The sequence below is a fragment of the Pelophylax lessonae genome (assembly GCF_965119305.1).
Source record: "Pelophylax lessonae genome assembly, chromosome: 6".
NCBI lineage: Eukaryota > Metazoa > Chordata > Amphibia > Anura > Ranidae > Pelophylax > Pelophylax lessonae.
Window position 1 is genome coordinate 247,879,485 of NC_138773.1, and position 25,297 is coordinate 247,904,781.

Consider the following 25,297-nt stretch of genomic DNA (forward strand, 5'->3'; position numbering starts at 1 on the left):
TTAAAAATTAAGTCTGGTGTTTGGACTTTAAACTGCGTGCAAGGGTTCATAGGCAAACCGTATAAAACTCCAGGTAAATACAGTGGGTACGGAAAGTATTCAGACCCCCTTAAATTTTTCACTCTTTGTTATATTGCAGCCATTTGCTAAAATCGTTTAAGTTCATTCTTCTTCCTCATGAATGTACACATAGCACCCCATACTGACAGAAAAACACAGAATTGTTGACATTGTTGCAGATTTATTAAAAAAGAAAAACTGAAATATCACATGGTCCTAAGTATTCAGACCCTTTGCTGTGACACTCATATATTTAACTCGGGTGCTTTCCATTTCTTCTGATCATCCTTGAGATGGTTCTACACCTTCATTTGAGTCCAGCTGTGTTTGATTATACTGATTGGACTTGATTAGGAAAGCCACACACCTGTCTATATAAGACCTTCCAGATCACAATGCATGTCAGAGCAAATGAGAATCATGAGGTCAAATGAACTGCCTGAAGAGCTCAGAGACAGAATTGTGGCAAGGCACAGATCTGGCCAAGGTTACAAAAAGATTTCTGCTGCACTTAAGGTTCCTAAGAGCACAGTGGCCTCCATAATCCTCAAATGGAAGACGTTTTGGACGACCAGAACCCTTCCTAGAGCTGGCCTTCCGGCCAAACTGAGCTATCGGGGGAGAAGAGCCTTGGTGAGGGAGGTAAAGAAGAACCCAAAGATCACTGTGGCTGAGCTCCAGAGATGCAGTCAGGAGATGGGAGAAAGTTGTAGAAAGTCAACCATCACTGCAGCCCTCCACCAGTTGGGGCTTTATGGCAGAGTGCCCCGACGGAAGCCTCTCCTCAGTGTAAGACACATGAAAGCCCGCATGGAGTTTGCTAAAAAACACCTGAAGCACTCCAAGATGGTGAGAAATAAGATTCTCTGGTCTGATGAGACCAAAATAGAACTTTTTGGCCTTAATTCTAAGCGGTATGTGTGGAGAAAACCAGGCACTGCTCATCACCTGTCCAATACAGTCCCAACCGTAAAGCATGGTGGTGGCAGCATCATGCTGTGGGGGTGTTTTTCAGCTGCAGGGACAGGACGACTGGTTGCAATCGAGGGAAAGATGAATGCGGCCAAGTACAGGGATATCCTGGACAAAAACCTTCTCCAGAGTGCTCTGGACCTCAGACTGGGCCGAAGGTTTACCTTCCAACAAGACAATGACCCTAAGCACACAGCTAAAATAACGAAGGAGTGGCTTCACAACAACTCCGTGACTGTTCTTGAATGGCCCAGCCAGAGCCCTGACTTAAACCTAATTGAGCATCTCTGAAGAGACCTATAAATGGCTGTCCACCAACGTTTACCATCCAACCTGACAGAACTGGAGAGGATCTGCAAGGAGGAATGGCAGAGGATCCCCAAATCCAGGTGTGAAAGACTTGTTGCATCTTTCCCAAAAAGACTCCTGGCTGTATTCGATCAAAAGGGGGCTTCTACTAAATACTGAGCAAAGGGTCTGAATACTTAGGACCATGTGATATTTCAGTTTTTCTTTTTTAATAAATCTGCAACAATGTCAACAATTCTGTGTTTTTCTGTCAGTATGGGGTGCTATGTGTACATTCATGAGGAAGAAGAATGAACTTAAATGGTTTTAGCAAATGGCTGCAATATAACAAAGAGTGAAAAATTTAAGGGGGTCTGAATACTTTCCGTACCCACTGTAGAATGAGGTATCTCACATGCACAATGTCCTGGATAAAATTAGCAGTTCACCAAATTTTGGTTTCTTTAAGTTGCTGTATAAGCTGCATCTTGGTTTGACTTTTGGTATTTACTCCTGTTGCAGAAAACTAGATCGTCTTGAAAAGAAAAAGAAGAGGAAGGACAAGAAAAAGATGCTAAAAAAAAAGAAAAGCAAAAGTAAGCAGAAGAAGCACAAGCACAGCAGTCACAGTAGCAGCTCCTCCAGCGGGTCCTCTAGCAGTAGTGACAGCTCCTCTGAGAGTGAGGATGAGAAGAGACATCGGAAAGAGTCCAAAAAAACAAAGCATGCCAAGGAATCTGATGACCGCAGTAGTGACTGTGAAAAAAAAATGGTGTCGAGGAAGAGCAGGAGAGAAGATGAACCTTCCTCTAGCCAGAGAAAAGATTATAGTGGTCGGGAGGAAAACCGCAACTTCAGAGCAGAGAACCAAAGGTCCCAGAAAGAAAAACAGGAACATCACAGGACAGAGGAACATAGCCATTCACATCAAAGAGATGGCAGACCTGAGAAAAGCCATAGATCTGAGAAATCTAGATCTAAGCGAAGCCCAAGTAATGATCAATCCAAAAGCAACAGGTATACTAGCAGAAGTCCAAACAGATATGACCATCGAGACAGGAAGAAGTATGACTCTGAGAAGAGGCGCAGAGAGTTGAGGAGCAGAAGCCAAGACTGAAGAAGTAGGAGCCCTGAAAGAGATCTGACTTTTGCCTACTGACATTAAATTCTACTGTTTTATGTTTTTTTTTTTTTTTTTTTTAACTGACAATGTAAGAAGGAAAGAATTTAATTGGATCAGTAATGCAACACAGACATTCTCTTGTATAAACATTTAGTTAGTCAACAAGATTGGCTTTTTGCCGCTAAAGTAGAAAGTGTTGGTTAGTACTCATTTTGTTTTGTACAGGTTTTTTTTTCCCCACTGATTGATCTAAATTTGCTTGACATGGGGGAACTGTATGCTGCTAGTGTGTTTTGAAACTCACAGATTGGTGTCAACAGTGGCTTCACATGGTCCTGCATTAAAACGGGCATGTGTGTGCCGTAGGAGGAGAATAAGGGGCGGGCTCTTTGTCAAGTCACCTTTTTTAAAGTGAATTATAACCTACCTGATACAAATCCCGTCCCCTTTTTCTCCTCTCAGATTATGTGCTTCTCCCTTCAAACTAATACAGCAATGCTGAAGAATCTCTTCTGGCCCCCTATTGGCTGGACAGCTTAATAAAAACATTTTTTTTTTCAATAAAAAGTCATATTTTGTTATTTGGTATTATACAGGATTCCTACTGGGTGGCATTTTTTTTAAGAAGTAAAAACAAAGAATAGTGGGCATTCCTTGTAAAAAAAAAAAAAAAGCCTCCAGTCCATAGAACAAGCGCCTCTCAAGTTTGGATTGCCTTAAATACCATGGGATCCTCTCAACCCAGACAACTTATCCTGTCTCTAGTAGATTTCATGATTGAGCTCAGCTGCCTCTCCCACACCTGTATCTTACTATTGACCAGGAAGGCTGCCCTTTGCATTTTGTTGTTAATAATGCCCCATACACACGTGCAGATTATCTGAACACTTTTGTCTTCAGATTTACCTTTTCTATGTAGTGCAAGGGTCTGCCGGATTGCATACAAATTGAAAGTGTTTAGGTTTGACCTCATATTATATGGTTTTGGTAAGTCTGCAGACAAAAGTCTTCAGATAATCTGCACGTGTGTATGGGGCATTAGTTAGCACGGGAGGTGGGATGAATTGACTCCTACAGAAGGTATGATTGATTTCATGCTTCCAAAATGGCTATTTTCATTTACTCCAATTTCTATAGGACAAAATGATCATATTTTTTGTTTTTTTTGTTTAGCAAAGACAACTCCTCCAGTTTATATTGTTAAGCTTGCCCACTCTCCAGGAAATAAATGTTAGGATAAAATTAATGAGTGGTGTCTTTTGTTAGAAAAAAACAAACAACGAAATTATGTATTACAGCTACCAATCAGGGGTTCTGACCTCTTTCTGCATTCTTGTTACTTGTCCGTCGCTCAAAGTATTGCAGTCATGTGAGCAGCACAACATCCAGGCAGCCAAATAGGTCAGCAATTGTAGCCATTTCTTTTTCTTTGCACCAATTTCATTTTCATTTAAAATGTATGTCTAGAATCCTTATTAAGCTTTTTCACTGCCATATGGGGGCTTTGTCCAATTTTTTTTTTTTTTTCCCCCAGCGACCAACGTCACTGGAACAGATAACATTTTAGAATTGTGACTAGAATAGAAGTAGCGCAAGAAATCTTCCAATTGAGAAACCTGTTGGCTGACCAATGTCCCAAAAAAGAAGGGATTTCCTACAACTTTGGAAACATTTATTTTCACTTCCTGTAGTTTAGCTTCCCCCAGTTGTTGCAGACATCAAAAAAGTCTCTCACTCTCTCTAAAGTTTTGAATTTGGTTATACTTTAAAATGAGCAAAGCAAGAAATTAAACGCTACACCTAATGAACCCCAAAATTGTAACCTTACCCAAGACCATATTACCTTGTTGAGTGTCAAGTATTAGTTCACCTTGTACTCCTATTGGCTCTTGAAGTTTTTTGATTTTGCACTTGCATCTACTCACCCAAGATCTTTGCACCAAAAACAACGGATCCGTGAACTGTGTCCATCCATACTGATATCTGAGCACTCATTGGACTTGGGTATCACTTTTTGGGAATTGGAAACCCATTTTAACTGACCTCCTCTGCATTCATTTAAACTAGGTGTTCCGTGTAGGCAGTCCCATTCATGTTTTGGGAAACAGCAGTTGCATGGACACATCTGTAGGTCCCCAAATGCAAACTGTGTGCATTCCGAAAAACATGCACTGTCAATGTATGCTGTTCATGCAGCTACTACATCCCAACAGCCATGAATGAGACTATCCACAAAGAGACAAAGGAAGCCTTTTGCCAAGGTTTACGGTTTGTTCTGCTCATGTGAATGAGGTAAAAAGTGGAGATTTAGATGTATAATACTTAGATGAATGCACCTCTGTATTTATGAATAGATTGATTAATGTAATTTTTAAATGCAACTGTGTTTGTGCCAAAACTTTACCTGGTATCAGCCTCTCGCAGTCCCTGTATATCAGGGCTGGAGTGTGATAAGGAGCTAATCTGACAGCAACATGCGTAGGAGAAAGCAGAGTGACAGAGAGGTGATCTTATCAATGTGCTGCTTTTCTTTTCACTGTCCAGTCACAGTCTGGGTCAAGGTCCAGGACTACCTGAACTCTCAGAGGAAGTTAGTTGAGTGTTACCAACCATCAGACTGAGGACATCTAGCAGCAGAATAATGGTACTGCAGGGAAATCTCTGGATTAAAGGTAAGTATTGCAGCAAAATCCGTTTTTTGCATTTTAGCTTTTTTTAAAGCGGTATTGAATGCAGCAAAAAAACATTTTTACAAATGATCTTACACACATGCAGTGTGTTATGATTGCACAGTGTACTGTGCTGGTAACACCATCGGCCTAAGACAGCATGAATATCTCCTAAACGATGCAAGCTTAGACTGTAGTCTTACCTGTAGGGCAAAGTGAAAAGCAGGGTTTAACATTGCTTTAACTACTTCCCCTCTTCAGCAGTTTTTCCATTTTATGCACACATTAAAATCTGCAAATTTTGTTGGCTATAAACATACCTAAAACCCCAGAAAATGCTTCTGAATGTAGAGACCCTGCAGACTAAAATTATGGTAATCATTTTGTTATGTCACATACTATTTGTGCAACTGTTTATCAAATATAGATTTTTGGGGAAAAATACATTATACACCGCATCACTTTACATTAAAACTGGATATCTGCTTAGAAAACTATTAGAAGTTCACGGCTACTACTGCATCCGTGAGATTGTTTTACATGCTTTAGACTCTGGACATTCTATTTAATGGACCTTTTTTTTTTATAGTTTTATTCCTGTCTGGAGTTCTACTTTGTTGGCCCATTCATACTCCTGTATTGTAGCAATGTGCACCTTTTATCTGTGTTGCTGCCATACACCTGCACTATGTGCATTGTATTATCACTATATATATATATATATATATATACATTGGTAGTCAATTCATAATCAATGGGGTGGCTGTTAGTATTTCCCCTATAACAGCTGTGGGTTAAATTCAAGGGCACAGGCACCTTTCTGGACACAAGAAGGAAGAGGCAGGTATCTGCCACGGTAAGGGTTAAATTCAAGACCACAGAACACTAATACAGGCACAACAAGGGTTAAACTTGCACTGCAGGCATCATATTTACAACAGGGAACACATCTCCCATAACAATGGCCCAAAGTTTGTCTACCAATGAAGATCGTGTGGTAAATTATTTTTTAGAACAGTCTCCAAAAAGCGCAGTCAAAGAAAACTAATAGAGGAAGAAGAGGTGGAAGGATCATTAAGGCAAAACAAAAAAGAAAGGAAAAAAAACAACTAGACGCAGGAGAGCACCATTAAAATATACAATTTATCATCTCATTCTCTTACTGGTGCAGAAATGGCACTACTTTAAAATGGGTTTAAAAACAAAAATCAGAGCGCCTCTAAGTGTTATCAGTTTAATGAAAAGGGTAAGGCAGGTACAGGAAAACTGCTCACATTTAAAACAGTATAAAATAGCTCATCTGTTAGGTGGTCTGCAGGAACACAGAGGCCCACGGCTGGATGTTGTGGCTCCAAGAGGTGGTGCAGGGGATGGTGAAGGAGGGAGATGTCTGGAGGGCCAAGAGACCAGATAGTAGGATGGCCGGCGGCTTCAGGAAGGTGTTCTGTTCCTCAGGGAGACACCTGATGAGCTGAGAGACCGTTTGGTAGGATAGCCGGCGGCTTCAGAAGGGCGCCCTGCTCCTCAGTACATCCGGCGCTGACAGGGGAGCCCATCGTGACAGATCCAGCAGCCAATTGCACAACGCGTTTCCGAGCGTGCGCAGTAGCCTAACAGGGCGTGCACGCTCCTTTCTCAAGTGCAGTGACTGGTAAGCCGAGAGACCGTTTGGTAGGATGGCCGGTGGCTTCAGAAGGGCGCCCTGCTCCTCAGTACATCCGGCGCCGACAGATAGGGGAGCCCAGCGTGACGGATCACGCTGGGCTCCCCTATCTGTCTGCGTGGGATGTACTGAGGAGCAGGGCGGGCGCCCTTCTGAAGCCGCTGGCCCTTTGGCCGGCGGCTCATGGACACCCGCAAGTGCCGTGCGATCTCCCGGCTGCCGCGGGAGACTTAGGATGTCTGCAGTCAGTGACAGAGCCGCTGCTTATAGTATAGTATATATATAACTGTATAGTTCTGGCACTGTCACAGGTGGAGTGATATGAAATGCACTCCGCCTGTGACAGGAGCCATACAGGAAGCAGCGGCACTGCTCTTTACTGCAGTCGCTGCTTTCTCCAGCAGTACCCGCGTAGCCAGCATTACCCCCCAGCACTACCCACCAGCAGTAACTACCGGCAGTCTGCACAATAAGTAGAAAAGGTATGTGCATTAGCGTGTGTAAATTGTTGCAACATGTTTTTTTAATTAATTGTGTTTTGTCATAATATGTCATGTCCTTGTTCATACATGTATGAATAAGGACATGACATTTTCTGACTGCCTAAGTCATATGTGCTAGGGGTGCAACTATCCCCCAGCACATAACTGTAAATATCCCAGTATGTGCAGTGTTTCTGACTCATACCACCATGACCACTTCCAATCACTGAAGTGGTCATGTTGGTTAGAGTGTTCCTTTAATAGCTCAGAAAAATTAAACCTCTGTATACTGATTCCATTTCATTTGATCATCCTCCAGTTGTGTTAAATTAGTGGGGGACCACCTCCCTGGAATGAGTTTTTGCAGGTTTGGATGCCTGCAGTGTATGTATATGTATGTGTGTGTGTATATATATATATATATATATATATATATATATATATATATATTAGCTCAGAAAATGGAGATTTCTATTTTACAATTTCAGCTCCCATTGATTTTATTGGGAATCGGGTTCAGCACGGAAACTCCTTTGAAATTCATGGAGCACTGCTCAAACTGAACCTAGGGCAGTTGTTTGTCCCTACTGGTGCCCAGCACAGAGGTGATGTGATCTATGTGCAGTTGCTGAGGCATAGGTGGCTAGTTGTGGGAGTCTTTATCTCCACATGGGGGTGGTGTGGGCCCTGTGTAGGTATCTAAGGGATTGGGGGACAGGTCTGTCCATGACACCCTCTATTGGCTAACTAAAGGTATTAAAGATGCAAGCTTTTGAGATTTTGAGATGCCTGAGGCCCCTTCCTTTGGCTCCCACAACTATTCCTTAATGCATATCTGCATACAGGCTTAACAAATAGCTAACCAGAAACTCTGAAGAGAGGGTGGACCAACCTAGCGCATTATCCTTCTAACCATTCATTTATTGGTTACAGGTTTTGACTCTGAGGAAGAGGGTATATCCCCGAAATGCATAAACCTGTTGGATCTAGAAGATGTCCTCCCAAGAGTAGGAGTGCATGGAGTCTTGTCTGTCTCATTGTTTATAGATACATGCCTATTTTTACAATAAATGGTTATGAGGATAATGCACTAGGCTGGGGGCCTGGTACGCCCTCTTTCTTGTGTTTTTTTTTTTTTTTTTCAAAGTTTATTGTTAGGACCTCCCCTAGTCCTGAGAGGGCAGCAAAGTGTAGCATGTTTATACCTTCAACAAGGAAGCGGATGTGTAGGAAGATTTGGTGATAGACCACCACACTCAGGCGCAGGAGGTGTTGTGTCCAGAAATTATGCATTTAAGCAGAGTGAAAACCTTACCAAATCCCATTCAATTCGAACATCCATTCACTGTACAAACTCTCAGCAAAGGTATGTCTATAATCCTCAGCAATTTCACCCTTCTGCATTTTATTTGGGTAAGTCAGGCCCACTGAATCAAAAGCAAAGGTTAACCCTGTGAGCACTACACTAACATCAAAGCAACACTGCAAAGTATTAAAAATGGCAGTTTTTACTAAGGGGCATGGAACTGCTCTGGTTCTGATCTCCCCTAGAAAATTGGGGGCTTGTGGTATGTAGCGCCCAGGCCCGGACTGGGACAAAAAATTGGCCCGGGCATTTTGGACTGAGCAGCCCATTTTACAGCCAAAATTACAAAAAATTACAACCAGTTTTTTTATGTCTTTTAGTTACAGTATATTTGGCCAGCTTCAGTCATTGTAAACCCTGTAAGCTTTAACCACTTGCTGACCACGCAAGAGCCGAATGACGACTCCAGCCTGGCCGGCCAGGGTGTCATGTGACGTCCTCCCATGATTGTGCCGAACGCACGCCCACTGTGGCATGGGGATACCACGCTTTTGTGATTACTGTATCTGAGGATGCATAAAACTGGCAAAACCAGGGATCTGAAAAGAAGACGAAATACAGGAGCCACATGAAAAATAATTACCTGTCTGGAAAAGGTACAGGGAAATGCATTACTTACACAAAATAATTTCCCTTTGGGATTAATAATAATAAAAACAAAAGTGTGGGATTCTAAAAACAAAACAAAACTTAAAGTACGTACTCACCTCCATGCTTTAGCTTGCCCCCACCAGCTCTAAAGGCCCGTACACACGATCTAAAATCAGATGACAGATCATCCATTTTTCTTTTTCTGCATGCTAGGAACAAAACGAAAATTAAGAGTTTACTAAAGTTATGAAAATTCTCATAAGACCGAATAAAAAAAATCGGAAGTGATGTAATGTGTTGTAGTGTATTTGTATTGTATTTTTGAACTACAACTGTACTGATGAAATAAAAATGGTACGATCTGATTTTCGTACGAGAAACATTTTTGTGCTTGTCCACTTGGATAGTAATCGGCTCTCAAAAGCTGTGTACTAATGATCAGATTATCATACGATCGCTTCCAAAGCAGTTTTTTTTTTCGTCTGATTTTTTGGATTGTGTGTATGGGCCATAAGCTTGATAACTAAGTGCTGATTGCTTAATTCTCAGTCTTCTCTGACCAGAGTGTGGTGGCTGTCAGTCACCACTCTTTGCTCTGACCCTCCCGGCCTCACTGAAGCACCGGGCTGGGGAGGTGGGCGTGGGTGGCTGGCTCAGGCTTTGTGGTGTGCTGAGAGCCTGATCCAGCTGACGGTCAGTCATCTAGGTGAATCCTGACATTATTATTGGGATCTTCCAGAACCTGGAGTGGCTTTGTGACGTTTGCCCACAGTGAGCTAAAGCGCTCCTGTGACCCAGAGAGAAGTATGGCCAGATAAAGCTTTGCCCAAACTTCTCTTTTAATTACAGGGGTTGTAAAGTCAGAAGGTTTATTTATCTTAATGCATTCTATGCATTAAAATAAAAAGCCTTCTGTGTGTAGCAGCCTCCCCAGCACCCGCTAATACTTACCTGAGCCCTATCTCTATCCAACAATGTCTACGAGTGCTTCAGCCGTCTGGTCATTTCTCTCCTGATTGGCTGAGACACAGCGGCACCATTGGCTCCAGCTGCTGTCAATCAAACTCAGGTAGCCAATCAGGAGAGGGGGGGGGTCGAATGACAGCTCCAAGTCTAAATAGATACACGGAGCTGCAGCTTGGCTTGGGTGCCCACATAGCAGACTGCTTGCTATGGGGGCATTCAACAGGAGGAAGGGGCCAGGAGCTCAAGCCAAGGAACTGAGAAGAAGAGGATCTGGGCTGCCCTGTGCAAAACCAACTGCACAGAACAGGTACGTACAGTATCTCCCAAAAGTGAGTGCACCCCTCACATTTTTGTAAATATTTTATATCTTTTCATGTGACAACACTGAAGAAATTACACTTTTGCTACAATGTATAGTAGTGAGTGTCCAGCTTGTATAACAGCGTTAATTTGCTGTCCCCTCAAAATAACTCAGCACACAGCCATTCATGTCTAAACCCCTGGCAACAAAAGTGGGTACACCCCTAAGTGAAAATGTCCAATTTGGGCCCAATTAGTCATTTTCCCTCCCCGGTGTCATGTGACTTGTTAGTGTTACAAGGTCTCAGGTGTGAATGGGGTGCAGGTGTGTTGAATTTGGTTTTATCGCTCTCACTTTGACATACTAGTCACTGGTAGTTCAACATGGCATCTCATGGCAAAGAACTCTCTGTGGATCTGAAAAAAAGATAAATAAAGATGGCCTAGGCTATAAGAAGAATGCCGAGACCCTGAAACTGAGCTGCAGCATGGTGGCCAAGACCATACAACGGTTTAACAGGACAGGTTCCTCTCAGAACAGGCCTTGCCATGTTTGACCAAAAAAGTCACTTGCTCAGGGTCACATCCAGAGGTTGTCTTTGGGAAATAGACATATGAGTGTTGCCAGCATTGCTACAGAGGTTGAAGGGGTAGGGGGTCAGCCTGTCAGTGCTCAGACCATACGCTGCACACTGTATCAAATTGGTCTGCGTTGCTGTCAACCCAGAAGGAAGCCTCTTCTAAAGATGATGCACAAGATAACCCACAAACAGTGCTGAAGACAAGCAGACTAAGGACATGGATTACTGGAACCATGTCCTGTGGTCTGATGAGACAAAGATACATTTATTTGGTTCAGATGGTGTCAAGCGTGTGTGGTGGCAACCAGGTGAGGAGTACAAAGACAAGTGTGTCTTGCCTACAGTAAAGCATGGTGGTGGGAGTGTCATGGTCTGGGGCTGCATGAGTGCTACTAGCACTGGGAAGCTACAGTTCATTGAGGGAACTATGAATGCCAACATGTACTGTGACATACTGAAGCAGAGCATGATCCTCTTCCTTCAGAAACTGAGCCGCAGGGCAGTATTCCAACATGATAACGACCACAAACACACCTCCAAGACGACCACTACCTTGCTAAAGAAGCTGAGGGTAAAGGTGATGGACTGTCCAAGCATGTCTCCAGACCTAAACCCTATTGAGCGTCTGTGGGGCATTCTCAAACTGAAGGTGGAGGAATTGTAAGGTCTCTAACATCCACCAGCTCCGTGATGTCATCATGGAGGAGTGGAAAAGGACTCCAGTGGCAACCTGTGAAGCTCTGGTGAGCTCCATGTCCAAGAGGGTTAAGTGCTGGAAAATAATGGTGACCATACAAAATATTGACACTTTGGGCCCAATTTGGACATTTGCACTTAGGGGATGTACTCACTTTTGTTGCCAGCGTCTAGACATTAATGGCTGTGTGTTGAGTTATTTTGAGTGGGCAGCAAATTTACACTGGTGTACACGCTGTACACTCACTACTTTACATTGTAGCAAAGTGTAATTTCTTCAGTGTTGTCACATGAAAAGATATAATAAAATATTTACAAAAATGTGAGGGGGGTACTCACTTTTGTGAGATATTGTATAACATGTTTGTTTTTTTTATGGACAAAAAAAAAAATTAGACTTTACAATCACTTTAATTTTAAAATATATGTAAACTCTAACAATAAATGTATCTTTAATGGTTCCATGTGTTCTATTAAATATATAGTTGAAATTGTTTTTTTTGTATCTGTTTAATAATATAAAACAAAAATTCCTGTGATCCAATAACTTTCCATGCCCTCTGCTTGTGCTGACTGTTATCAACCCAATTGTTCTTTGTGGGCTACACAACCACACCCTTGCATAATATAGACAATAGGAAAGGAGCAGGGTTTCATAGCCCCAACTCTTCTCTGTTTTCCTGATACAGAACAACCAGTGGGTGTTAGCCTAGGACTGGGTGTATGTTACAGGTAGAGTCACCAGATGAAAATAAAGGACATAAAGAAAAAAAAAAGACATCTATTGCAGTCACTGGACTGGTTTACTACAATATATTACATTTTTGTTTTGGGGTTTAGCTATGATTTAGATACACTGTAAGTCCTTGCACCAACAGTGAGTTATTTTTTAACTTTGTTTTGTTTTTACATTTTTAACTTTTTTTTGTTTTCTGTTTTTTTCATTTTTTTAAAAAAATAATTGCTTTTAGCAGATTTATTTTCTCTTTATATTTCTTTGTTGATTTCAACACAACCTGAAAAAACCCTGCATAGTCATCTCATCCTGGAATATTTTTTTATTTTTTTTTACAGGAACTTCTCATGATAATGCACTTGCTGCAATACACATTCTTCTAATGTTCACCAGTGGCTTTACTGATCGGAGAAAAGCTGCAAACCTGTTCATTATGTTGTCATAGAGCCAATTAACACCAAGCAGAAATAGCAACATGTTTTAAAGCCTCAGCCTTCTTTTCCTCAGTCTCGAAAACATATATAATTTTACAAATTGCCTTTTTACTTTTTATCCTGATCACAAGCTTTGTTCAAAGCCCCTGGATGTCACTTCTTTTCAGCCAAGGAAAAAAAAAATGATATAAAATATTTTCAGGACTCATTAACAATGTAACTATTTGGTTTCCAACATCTGTACAAAGGAGGGGGTATTAAGTGAGACTCTTTGGGATCTTTTCATTAAAAGCTAAAAAAAAAATAAAAAAAAGACACCATTAACAATACAGTAATAATTTCCATGTGGACTGAATAAGCTACCCTGTGTGCTGATTTTAATGTCAATTTCCTTTAGTTTTGATACCGACATGATTGGGTCCTGCGTAGTCCAATGTAATTTTTATTGTACAAGTCGTATTTGTGTTTTAATTACACAGCTTGTCTAACAATTTCAATACTCAGTGGCTTTGGAAAATATTGGTGTAAAAACATTTAAACCTCATGTGCCATTAAAAATGAAGGGTAATCACTACAGTATTTGGAATGGCAGCTTAGAGCTTTTATATGTAGATATTCACTAAAATGAATAACTGTTTTATCATTTAAATGGAACAAAAGAAACAGTAGTTAAGCTTAAAATTTGTTAAGAATGTTGAATTATCATACTTATCCTAAACTTATTAAATTAAAGCACGCCGCCAGGTGGCGCACTCTGGAAGTGAGACAGCTCAAACATTTTTTTGACAACGGTGTATTATCATTTGCACAATTACAGATTCGATTTGTATCCCCACAAACATGTTATGCTATTATATGCAGCTGAAACGCGCTATATTGGCCCAGAAGTCAATGGAGAACAAAGAGCTGTCGCCTAACCCAGTCTTTTCTCTTATTAAACAATCTAGCTCCACCAAAGTTTTTATATCTAACTGTTATGCCACCCTTTTGGGAGTATATCTGGAGAAGTTCCTGAGTTTGGCTTGCGATAGATGGGAGAAGAATGTTGGTGAGATACCAGGGGAGCAATGGGAAGAGGTCCTAGAAACTATCCGGTTATGCTCATTAAATGTTTCACAACGAGTTTCTCAGCTTTATATACTCCTTAGGGCAGTGGTCCTCAACTCCGGTCCTCAGGGCACACTAACAAGCCAGATTTTAAGTATTACCTTGGGGAGATGCAGACTAGAGTACTGCCATCACTGAGCAGCAAATGATATCACCTGGGATGTATTTCAGTTATCTTGCAAACCTTGCCTGTTAGTGGGCCCTGTAGGCCAGGGTTGAGGACCACTGCCTTAGGGTACTCTGCTTAGGCTCCATTCTATGGGTTTATGCTCAGAAGATGTATGCATCAGTTATAAAAGAGGTGTAGGTGATCTGATCCATCTGCTGTGGGGATGTCCGAAACTTCACCGCTATCGGAGGACAATAGTTGCTACAATTATTCCAGCAATGCAAATATCTATTTCAATGGAACCTAAACATTGTGTGTTAGGCATACTTGACACTGTTACTCAGGATACGTTTTTGAGAGAAGCGGCAACAAGGACCTTATTCCAGGCCCGTAGACGTATACATTGGATCTCACCTGACCCTCCTACATCTAAAATGTGGCTTGACCAGGTGGGCAACATATAATGCTTTGAAAAACGTATATACCAGCACAGGGGCACTCCATTTAAATTTGAAAAGGTGTGGGGCAGCTGGCTAGCTACCCCGGGTCTGGCTCCAACAGACTTAATAATGGAGAGATTATTCCTCTGAGCCTTACATTTGTTGGGGGCATTCTCACTCTGGTAGAACAGTCAGCCTTGCTCATTTTTTTCATTTTCTTATTGTTTTTCTGTTTATGCCTGGGGCTGTGGTCAACTATGATAGGGGAATATAGGTGGAGGATGGGTAACTTTGGCATATTTACTGCGTTACTTGCTAATTTTTATCTGCTATGTATTGAATGGTGATAAATGCAATGCTTTGACTTTACTAGTTGTCTGTAATTGAAAGTGACATCTCGATAAAAAACTGTTACTTGATTTAAAAAAGAATGTTGAAATTGACGGTGCCTGCATGGCCAGCATCAACGTACAGGTTCTTCATCACTGGTTGCTAAGACAAATTGAAGGGGTGGCGACTATTCTGCAATTAATGGAAGCCTACAGCCATGGCCAAAAGTTTTGAGAATGACACATAATTTTTTTTCACAAAGTCTGCTGCCTCCGTTTTTACAATGGGATTTGCATATACTCCAGAATGTTATGAAGAGTGATCAGATGAATTGCAATTAATTGCAAAGTCCCTCTTTGCCATGAAAATTAACTAAATCCTATAAAAAAAAGTTTCCACTGAGTTTGTGTAGAAAGCTTCAGGGCGCCCAAGAGGTCCAGCAAGCCCCAGGACCGTCTCCTACAGTTTATTCGGCTGTGGGATCAGGGCACCACCAGCGCAGAGCTTGCTCAGGAATGGCAGCATGCAGGTGTGAGTACATCTGCAGGCACATTGAAGCGAAGACATTTAGAGGATGGCCTGGTGTCAAGAAGGGCAGCAAAGAAGCCACTTCTCTCCAGGAAAACATCAGAGACAGAGTGATATTCTGTGTAAGTAAGTAGTCTACTAGTGAGGCTACCTATAGCGCTTGCTCATATAAACCTTAATATTGAATAAATAAATATAAATATATAAATAGATGTGGCTTGTGGTCAATAAATAAATAAGTTCATACTCCTCAATTGGTAAATGGTAATAAAATTAATAATAAATAATACTAAACAGTAAATTTGAATAAATAGTGATTACATAAAAAGGTATGTGATTCATATAATAAAGTCCATAACATGTGACTGTAGTGAAAAATTCAAATAGATGGTGAGTCTCTTGTGCAAAATGATGTTTAAACCACAAAAAAGTGCAGGTGCTCAATGTAGACATTTTTCATTCACTTTGTGATAACAGTGCAGCTCTGGTTCCTTTTCCACCGTGATAATGGTAAGAGTGGGTCACTTACCAAATGACGTGGGTCTTGTATGCCTTATAGCATCAAGACCAGCCAGGCTTAAGTAGCCTCCAGGCTAAATAGAGGTCTCCTCGTGGCTCACTTGGGGTGGATAGGATGGTGGGCTCCCCCTCTCTCTCCTCTCACCTCAGGCCAATATAGGAAGGAAGACAAAAGGAGCTCCGGATAGTGTAGTATTTTTGAAAGTCAAATTTTATTCCCATTCATTGGGTAAAAAACATCAGGGCAATGAAATAAATAAAAGCCAAAGAATATAAATAAAATTCCGCTAATAAAAGGCCACTATTAGCCGCTTGTGAGCGTGTGTGTCAGTACAAACTGACTGCAGAGTGGCGAGCGGGAGAATTTCCGGCTTGCGTTCCACCTGCGTCACACGTCACATTACGCTGTGTGTTCCAAATCTTACGCGTTTCGTCACATCCGGTGACGTCTTCGGAGACTGAGATTCTGCAAAAGTTACAGGGTTTAGACTGCTGAGGACTGGGGTAAAGTCATTTTCTCTGATGAAACCCATTTCTGATTGTTTTGGGCATCCGGAAAAAACAACAATCAGTCCTCTGTCATGCCAACAGTAAAGCATCCTGAGACCATTCATGTGTGGGGTTGCTTTTCAGCCAAGGGAGTGGGCTCACTCACAATTTTGCCTAAGAACCTTGTATAAAGAATGGTACAAAAACATCCTCTCAGAGCAACTTCACCCAACCATCCAAGAACAGTTTGTTGAGGAACAATGCCTTTTCCAGCATGATGGAGCACCTTAAGGCTAAACTGATAACTAAGTGGCTTGGGGAACAAAACATCGAAATTTTGGGTCCCTGGCCAGGAAATTCCCCAGATCTTAATCTGATTAAAAACTTGTGGTCAATACTTAAGAGGCGGTTGAAAAGAAAACCCACAAATTCTGACAAACTTCAAGCATTGATTTTGCAAGAATGGGCTGCCATCAGTCAGGATGTGGCCCAGGAATTGATTGACAACAGGCCAGGGAGAATTGAAGAGGTCTTGAAAAAGAAGTGTCAAATATTGCCTCTTTGCATAAACTAAATGTATTGTCAATAAAAGCCTTTGGCTCTCATGAAATGCTTGTAATTATATTTCAGTACATACCATAGTAACATCTGACAAAAAGATCTAAAAACACGGAACCAGTAGACTTTGGGAAAATGGGAAAGTGTGAGAGTTTTGGGTTAGGGTTAAGGGATAAATGTTAGGGTTAAGGGCTAGGGTTAGAATTAAATGTTCAATATTTATAACTAATTCTGGCCCTAACCCTAGACTTTAATCCTAACATTTAATGCTAACCCTAACCCAAGACTCTCATAAATCAGTCAAAGAAAAAAAAAGTGTGTTCATAAATGCAAAATGCGCCAATAAAACGCATCAATTGCAACATGCATAGGTGTGAACTTAGCCTAAAGCTGGATACACACTATACAACTTTTGTTGTTAGATTTCCTTTAGATTTACCTTCAACTATGTAGTGCAGGGACCTGCCTGATTGCATACAAATTATAAGTGTTTAGATTTGACCCCATATTATATGATTTTTGTAAATCAAAAGGAAAAAACCTAAAGACAATTGTATAGTGTGTATGGCCCATTGGATACACAAGCAGATATAGGAACACTACCAAATTGAAGCCAAACTCCAGCAAATACTTTAAAAGGAGTTACAGCAACAGTTTGTTTTTCCTTTTTGAATAGAGGTTTTATGTAAATGAATAAAAGCTGATTATTATAGGCTTCCCAGTCAGTGGTAAATGGTTTGTCTCATCTCACTAACTGCTACATCTGCAGGGCAGCTTGTTCTATTGAAAAATAGAAAACTTACAGGCAGGATCACCTGGTGAAAATAAAAGAAAGAATGCCAAAAAAAATAAAAAAAGGAATGTAGCCATCACATCTAAGAGCCGGTTGACACTGAGGCGACACGACTCCTTACTACTTCGGGGGCAACTTGTGCATTACCATGCACCACGACTTCGGAGCGACTTGCAGGAACTTCACATAATGGAAGTCTATGCAAGTCGCTCCTAGGTCGCCCCAAAGTAGTACAGGACCCTTTTTCTAAGTCGGAGTGACTTGTATCGCTCCTATTAGAACGGGTCCTGTAGCGGTCAATGGACCGCGAGGGAGCGCAACTTGTCAGGCTGGCAAGTCGCCTGACAAGTCGCGCTAGTGTGAACCGAACCAAAAAAAAGAAAAAACCTGAACTCTGAGGAGATGGAAAAACAATCCTTCTAGTAGGACTATAAGGGTAAATACTTGTTTTTGTGTAGGTGAAAATTAAAAACAAGTTTTACTTACCTCATCCCTCGCTTTCTTGGCTGTCGGAAAACTCCAAGCCCTTGGTGTCTTCACTTACAATGCAGGACTCACGGTCCTACACTGTACGTGATGGCGACCAATGGAGCAGCAGTGGCAAGCAGTTTCTGAGGATCAGTCCAACAGAGCGGAGGAAGAAGGTAGGTAAAGCTGATTTTTAACATTCCCCTAGACAGAAATTCATACTTAACCCTTGCAATGTCCCACGGCTAGCGTAGTTTTGTCTTTTCCCTGAAGTTCAGCTTTAACGTGTTTTAGTAATGAGGTTTTAGTAATTGAGTTTGCACATAATTTAAAGTTCAAACTCTCCACATGAATAACTAACGCTATACTACTTATTGATGTACAAAAATCGCAATAAGAATTCCACTGCAAAATATACTTTTACAACCGAGCATTTTTCAAGTGATTGCCAAGTGAAGAACAAAGCAGAAGAAAAGAGAAAAAAGCCCTGTGTGACGCTACAAATCTCCCGCAATGTCCTGATTTGATGTTGGCTTTTTGTGAGGATAAAGAGTTTGCCATCTTGGGATGTGGATGAAGGTCATACACCGAGGGCACTAACCCACTGTGAGGCAGGAAGAAAAGTGAGTTTGTGGAGGAGTTCCTGAAAATGGTTCTGTAGTGACACAGTACTGTGAAATCAGTATTGTAGAAGCGGAGGTGAGTGGTACAGATGTCAGCTGGGACCTGGGCACTGAAAAAGTTCTGACCAGCAAAGTTTGAGAAACAATGGCTTAAAGCAGGGGTCTCCAAACTTTATATATAATCAAAGGTCCAGTTTACTGTCCTCCTGGATTTAGGGGGGCCGGTCTTTGGCCAGTGGGAGCAGAAAATACCTTGGCATCAGTGGAAGAAAACTATGCCCCGTCATTGGTGTCATTTAAAGGGGTAGTTCCCCAAGGGCCGGATAAAGGCAAGAAAAGGGCCACAGTTTGGAGACCCCAGGCTTAACCACTTAAGCCCCGGAAGATTTTACCCCCTTCCTGACCAGGGCCTATTTTGCGTCTCGGCACTGCGTGAATTTAGCGGACAATTGCGCGGTCGTGCGACGCTGTACCTAAACAAAATTGACGTCCTTTTTTCCCACAAACAGAGCTTTCTTTTGGTGGTATTTGATCACCTGTGCGATTTTTTGATCATGCGCTATAAACAAAAAAAGAGCGTCAATTTTGCAAAAAGAACAATATTTTTCTATATGAAATTCCCCAAAGAAAAATGTAAAAATCAAATTTTTTTTAACATTTTCGGCCAATTTGTTTTATGCTACATATGTTTGGTAAAAAAAATCGCAAAAAGCGTATTTTGATTGGTTTGCACAAAAGTTATCGCGTTTACTAACAAAGGGAAAGATTTTTGTCATTTTTTTTAACGAGTAATGGCGGCGATCTGCGATTTTTTTGCGGGACTGCGACATTGTGATTGGATGTGGCTACTGGTGTAAGAACAGAGATCAACAGTCCTACATAGTAGAACCGTCTGATCTCCATTCTTACACAGGGAAGAATGACAGGCGGCTTTGTTTACATTAGCCGCCTGCCTTTCTTCTGGTGTAACGGACGATCGCAGGTGCCCGACGGACATCGGGTCCGCCAGGCACACACGCGGGGGGGTCCGTGACCGCGCGGGAGCGTGCCTCCGGCAGTGCGCGCTCGCTCCCCAGAAGCCTCACAGGCTAGCGACGTAGTGCTACGTCGCTTTGCCTGTGAGGGGCTGACCGCCGCAGTAAATAGTCGTGCGGACGGTCGGCAAGTGGTTAATTAAAGGCTAACTCCACCTTTCACACTATATTACATGTTACAACTGTGTCTAGGATGTACCATGGTGCAAATAGGACCACCACCCCCAAACCGCCCCTTCCTGTGATAGCTCCTAAGACAGACGTGTTTGTAGATCTCAATGAAACATGAATCTGGTGCATCACTGCACTCAGTCCATTGACACTTCCTCTGTATCTTTGTTTGGACAGAGAGCTGGAGCCTGGAGGAAAGGTCTGAAGGAGCCTGGCATTGCATCCTCATTCAGTGATCCTGGTTGCAATGCTTTTGCAGTTTCATTTGCAAAAAAATAATAAATGAACATTTATTTGTCCTGCAAATACACTATTTTTTCAAAAGTATTGGGACGCCTTTCTTTACAGGCACATGAACTTTAATGGAATCCCAATCTTAGTCTGTAGGGTTCAATATTGAATTGGCCCACCCTTTGCAGCTATAACAGCTTCAACTCTTCTGGGAAGGCTCTCCACAAGGTTTAGGAGTGCGTCTATGGGAATGTTTGACAATTCTTCCAGGAAGCTGATTTATGAGGTCAGGCACTGATGTGGACAAGAAGGCCGGGCTCACAGTCTCCGCTCTAATTCATCCCAAAGGTGTTCTATCCGTTTGAGGTCTGGACTCTGTGCAGGCAAGGCAAGTTCCTCCACCCTAAACTCACTCATCCATGTCTTTATGGACCTTTCTTAGTGCACTGGTGCACAATCATGTTGGAACAGGAAAGGGCCAACTCCAAACTATTCCCACAAAGTTGGGAGCATGAAATTGTCCAAAATGTCTTGGTATGCTGACACCTTAAGAGTTCCCTTCACTGGAACTAAGGGGCCAAGCCTAACCCTTGGAAAACAACCCCACACCATAATCCCACCTTCACCAAATGATTTGGACCAGTGCACAAAGCAAGGTCCATAAAGACATGGATGAGCCAGTTTGGGGTGAAGGAACTTCCCCTGACCACAACCTGATAGAACACCTTTGGGATGAATTAGAGCGGAGACTGCGAGCCAGGTGTCTATGGGAATGTTTGACCATTCTTCCAGAAGCGCATTTGTGAGGTCAGGCCTGATGTTGAATGAAAAGGCCTGGCTCGCAGTCTCCGCTCTAATTTATCTCAAAGGTGTTCTATCAGATGGAAGGTCAGGACTCTGTGCAGGTCAAGTTTCTCCACCCCAAACTCACTCATCCATGACAATTTCATGCTCCCATCTTTGTGGGAACAGTTTGGGGATGCCCCTTCCTGTTCCAACATGACTGCACACCAGTGCACAAAGCAAGGCCCATATAGACAATGATGAGCGAGTTTGGAGTGGAGGAACTTGACTGGCCCGCAAAGAGTCCTGACCTCAACCCTATAGAACACCTTTGGAATAAATATGAGCTGAGACTGCGAGTCAGGCCTTCTCGTCCAACACGAGTGCCTGACTTCACAAATGCGCTTCTGGAAGAATGGTGAAACATTCCCATAGACACACTCCTAAACCTTGTGGACAGCCTTCCCAGAAGAGTTGAAGCTGTTATAGCTGCAAAGGGTGGGCCAACTCAATATTGAAACCTACGGACTAAGACTGGGATGCCTTTTAATTTCATGTGCGTGTAAAGGCAGGCGTCCCAATACCTTTAACAATATAGTGTATATGTGCATTTATTATTAATTTTTATTTTGGTAAAAAGTGGAGTTAGCCTCTGAAGGCCAATTCACACTATGCGTTTGATTTACTAAAGGCAAATAGACCGTGCACTCTGCAAGTGCAATCCCTCTAGAGCTTAGTAAATGAGGTAAAGTTTCACTTTTTCAAAAAATAATCATTTGCAAGGAAAATAAAAAAAGCAACATTTTTGTTTGCACATGATTGGATGGTGGAAGTCAGCAGTACTCCTGCTTATTTACTAAGCTCTGAAGCAACTGCTCTTGCAGATTGCAGCTGCACTTTACAAAGTGCACAGTCTATTTGCTTTTAGTAAATCAACCCCCTATGTACAGAGACAGATGTTTTACCGCACAGTAAAATGTCTGTCACTGCAGGGACACACAGGAAAAAAAAAACGAGTTCCTGTGTGCCTCATTGACACTGCAACGCAGCCTAGCGCTGCACAGCAGTGTGCTGACATGCAGGACACTTCAAATAAAGCTTTTTCAAAATAAAAATAAAATAAGGGAAGATATGGTGCACTGAATCGTGCACCAGACTGCCCCCTAGCCAGCCGGCAATGCAGAGCAGCCGGAGCGTTGAATCGCTCTGTGATCATGTGTAAATTGGCCCTAAAGGTCAGATTGTTTGCTGCCTGGTACCTACAACACCATATACCAACTGCACAAGAGTACACTGCCCGGGAACTAACACTGCATAAAAGGCAGCCTGGGACCCTGGTCATGTAAAAGTTTAAAAAAAAAAACCCAATGATCATCTTTTTAGCAACAAACATCTCTACCAATATTTATATAGGTAACTTGTACCCTATTAAAGTGCATGTAAAGCCTCAACCTTTTTTTTTTTTTGTCTTATTTAGAATAGGGAATGGGTAAAACCACAGTCAGGTTATTGTTAACTACCTGTGTACCACTGGGGTGATTTCCCTTTACTTCCTGTCTTGGAGAGGCAACAGGAAATTAGTAAATCTCTCCAATAGAATTCCTGTCTTAGGCCCTTTTCACACCTGTCCGTTCCGCCGACGGACTCCGTTTTTCTCAGTGGGGATCGATCTGCCGATCCCCGCTGAGCAGGCGGATGACTGCTCCATCTCCGCTCTGTGTGCGGAAACGGAGGTGCCAGATCCCTGCTGTCCTCTATGTGGGAATCGGATGAGAATGGACCGCCTGTCCATTCTCATCCGATCCGTCAGACGGATGGAAAATATCCCAGGCCCAGGTGTGCATAATACCTTAACGGTTCTCTAAATCCAAGAACAAAGATGTTGTATATTGCAGCTTACCAGTCCTTAGATTTGGTGGCTGCATTTGTTTTCTTTTTATTCAGGCCTTTATTTTCACCTAGTGATCCTTCCAGTTGCGCACTTTCTGTCCTAGCATGACAACATTCACTATCTATGGAGGAACAGTGTGGTCACTCTCTAGGAGAGTTAGGACTCCAGAACATCCCCCCCATTTCTTGATCTCCATAACATAGTGGGAAGGTGTTCTGCAGTTTACAGAGAGAGCTGGGAAAAAAAACTGATAACAGTCAGCAGAGGCAGAAAACATCAGACGTTATAATTTCTTAAAGAGGAGCTCCAGTCATATTTATGTTTAATAAAAGTCAGCATCTATAAAAACTGTAGCTGCTGACTTTTAATAAACAAATACTCACCTGTCCAGGGATCCAACGATGGGCTCACCTGAGCGCTCCTTCCATCTGGGCTCACCTGAGTGCTCCTTCCATCTGTCTTCTGTCCCCGGCACTGGCATCTTAACAGTGGGCACCCAGCTGTGACAGATTGCGGCTTCACAGCCGGGTTCCCACTGCACATGCGTGATCCGTGCTGCACATTGTGAATGGTCCTGCAGTCTTCTGAGACTTGTGACATGTCCCAGAAGACTGTGGGGTGGGAGGGGAAAGTGGTAGTGGGTACTTGCTTCCCCCTCCGCAAAAAAAAATGCTTTTTTGTTTGGAGGAGGCCTTAAAGCTGAACTTCCCCTTTTGTGTGGAGCTCCGTTGTAATGTTTCCGATAGGATCAATAGATCATTTTTGCACCTAAACATATGCAACAAAATTCTTTCAGTATTATATATTACAGATCAAATAAGAGCAAATTAAATAAATTCATTGTTAGGATTAACGTGCACTATAATGATGTGTCTGAAACAACAACTGTCTGTGTTACCCTTGAATAAATAATTCATCGTTTTATTCTGAAATGGTTGTTTTCCAGTTAGGTTTGCACTTGAATAGTAGGTACGGGGTAACACAGACTGTTCATGTTTCAGACAGTAAAAGACCCCCAGTGTTTGGAACAGCAGATACTTCTTTTATAACCTGAATCTGCTCCAACTGGATTGATTCTGAACTACTATAAAAAAGGAATCTGGCAAGCTGACTGATACTTTATGGTCTGCTGTAGTTAGTCAGCGGTTTATTGTTTTCCCATCGCACTGCTAAGCAGTTTTCATCACGCAAGCAAATTTGTAATAGTCCAGAAGGGGGTGCTGTTGCTTTACCAATATACAAATAGCATCTGTCATTGCATTGTATGGTAAGTTATTGTTACATTGTGTGCATGACCTCTCTTATAAATACATACCATATTAAACTGGTCGTAAAGCAAGTATGCACATGTGTATAAAGTTAAAAGATTTTTTTTTTTTTGTTTTTTTAGTAGTCTTAGTGGTGAATTTACGATCTGTGGCCGAGAGACAAGATCATCATATAATTCTTCATAGAGAAGAATATAATGTGAGTTTATTTAGGTGAATACGGAAACACAATATAATATGAGCCAGTAATAGTGGAAAATGGCTCAGCTTACAATGGCTCACTGACCTAAAAGTTTCAGGAGGCGATACATTCCTCATGTCCCTGTGCATTTGTTTGAAGGAAATCTGTGCTTAGACAAATATGCACATCACCACTGATGTCTTCTGAGAATGCTAGCTGCTTGGCTGCCTTTACTCTTGATAAGCCTCTGAGATCCAGGATATGTAGTATGCTTGTCTACCAAATCTGCTGCAAAGTATTGATGTCAGAATTTGGTGTATAGAACTCCGATCCATTAACCTATCCTGTCTTCTATCGATGGTTCAGGCTAGTGGTGGCCGATGTGGAGAATGTTCTCTTGGCTCACATATTATAATGTGTTTGGTAGTTACGACATTTTATGCAAAGCTTTACATACTCTATGTACACATCAGTCGCTGCCCTTAAGGATCTTAGAATCTAAGATCTCTGTTCCACATATACTAGGCCAGGTTTTAGAAAGGAGCCAAATACCTTTCAGCATGTCATTGGAGTTTTGAAAGAAACCCCCAAGCAAGCACAGGGAGAATATACAAACTCCAGGGACCCCAGTGCTGCAAGGCAGAAGTGCTAACCACTAAGCCACCGAATGCCTGTGCCAAGGACTGCCAGACGTCAGGTTGTCAGCATTGAAATTAAAAGAACACAGACACCAGTAAAAATGAGCACATAGAAGAAACGTGATTTCAAATGTTATTGTGGCCATAGACTTGGCAATTTGTTGGCTTTCAATCAACTTTCAATAACTATCCTTCCCTAGTTTCCAACA

At 42.0% G+C, this 25,297-nt stretch overlaps 1 protein-coding gene across 1 annotated transcript in view; it reads left to right on the top strand.

Moving 5' to 3' along the window:
• The window catches only part of CIRSR (corepressor of RBPJ and splicing regulator), a 75,163-nt gene extending 72,495 nt beyond the window's left edge, over positions 1-2,668 (top strand). The window contains exon 9 of the mRNA XM_082262101.1: positions 1,843-2,668. Coding sequence (XP_082118227.1) covers positions 1,843-2,437 — 595 coding nt within the window. The 3' untranslated portion in view covers positions 2,438-2,668. The remainder of the gene's footprint in view (positions 1-1,842) is intronic.
• Positions 2,669-25,297: the final 22,629 nt, after the last annotated feature.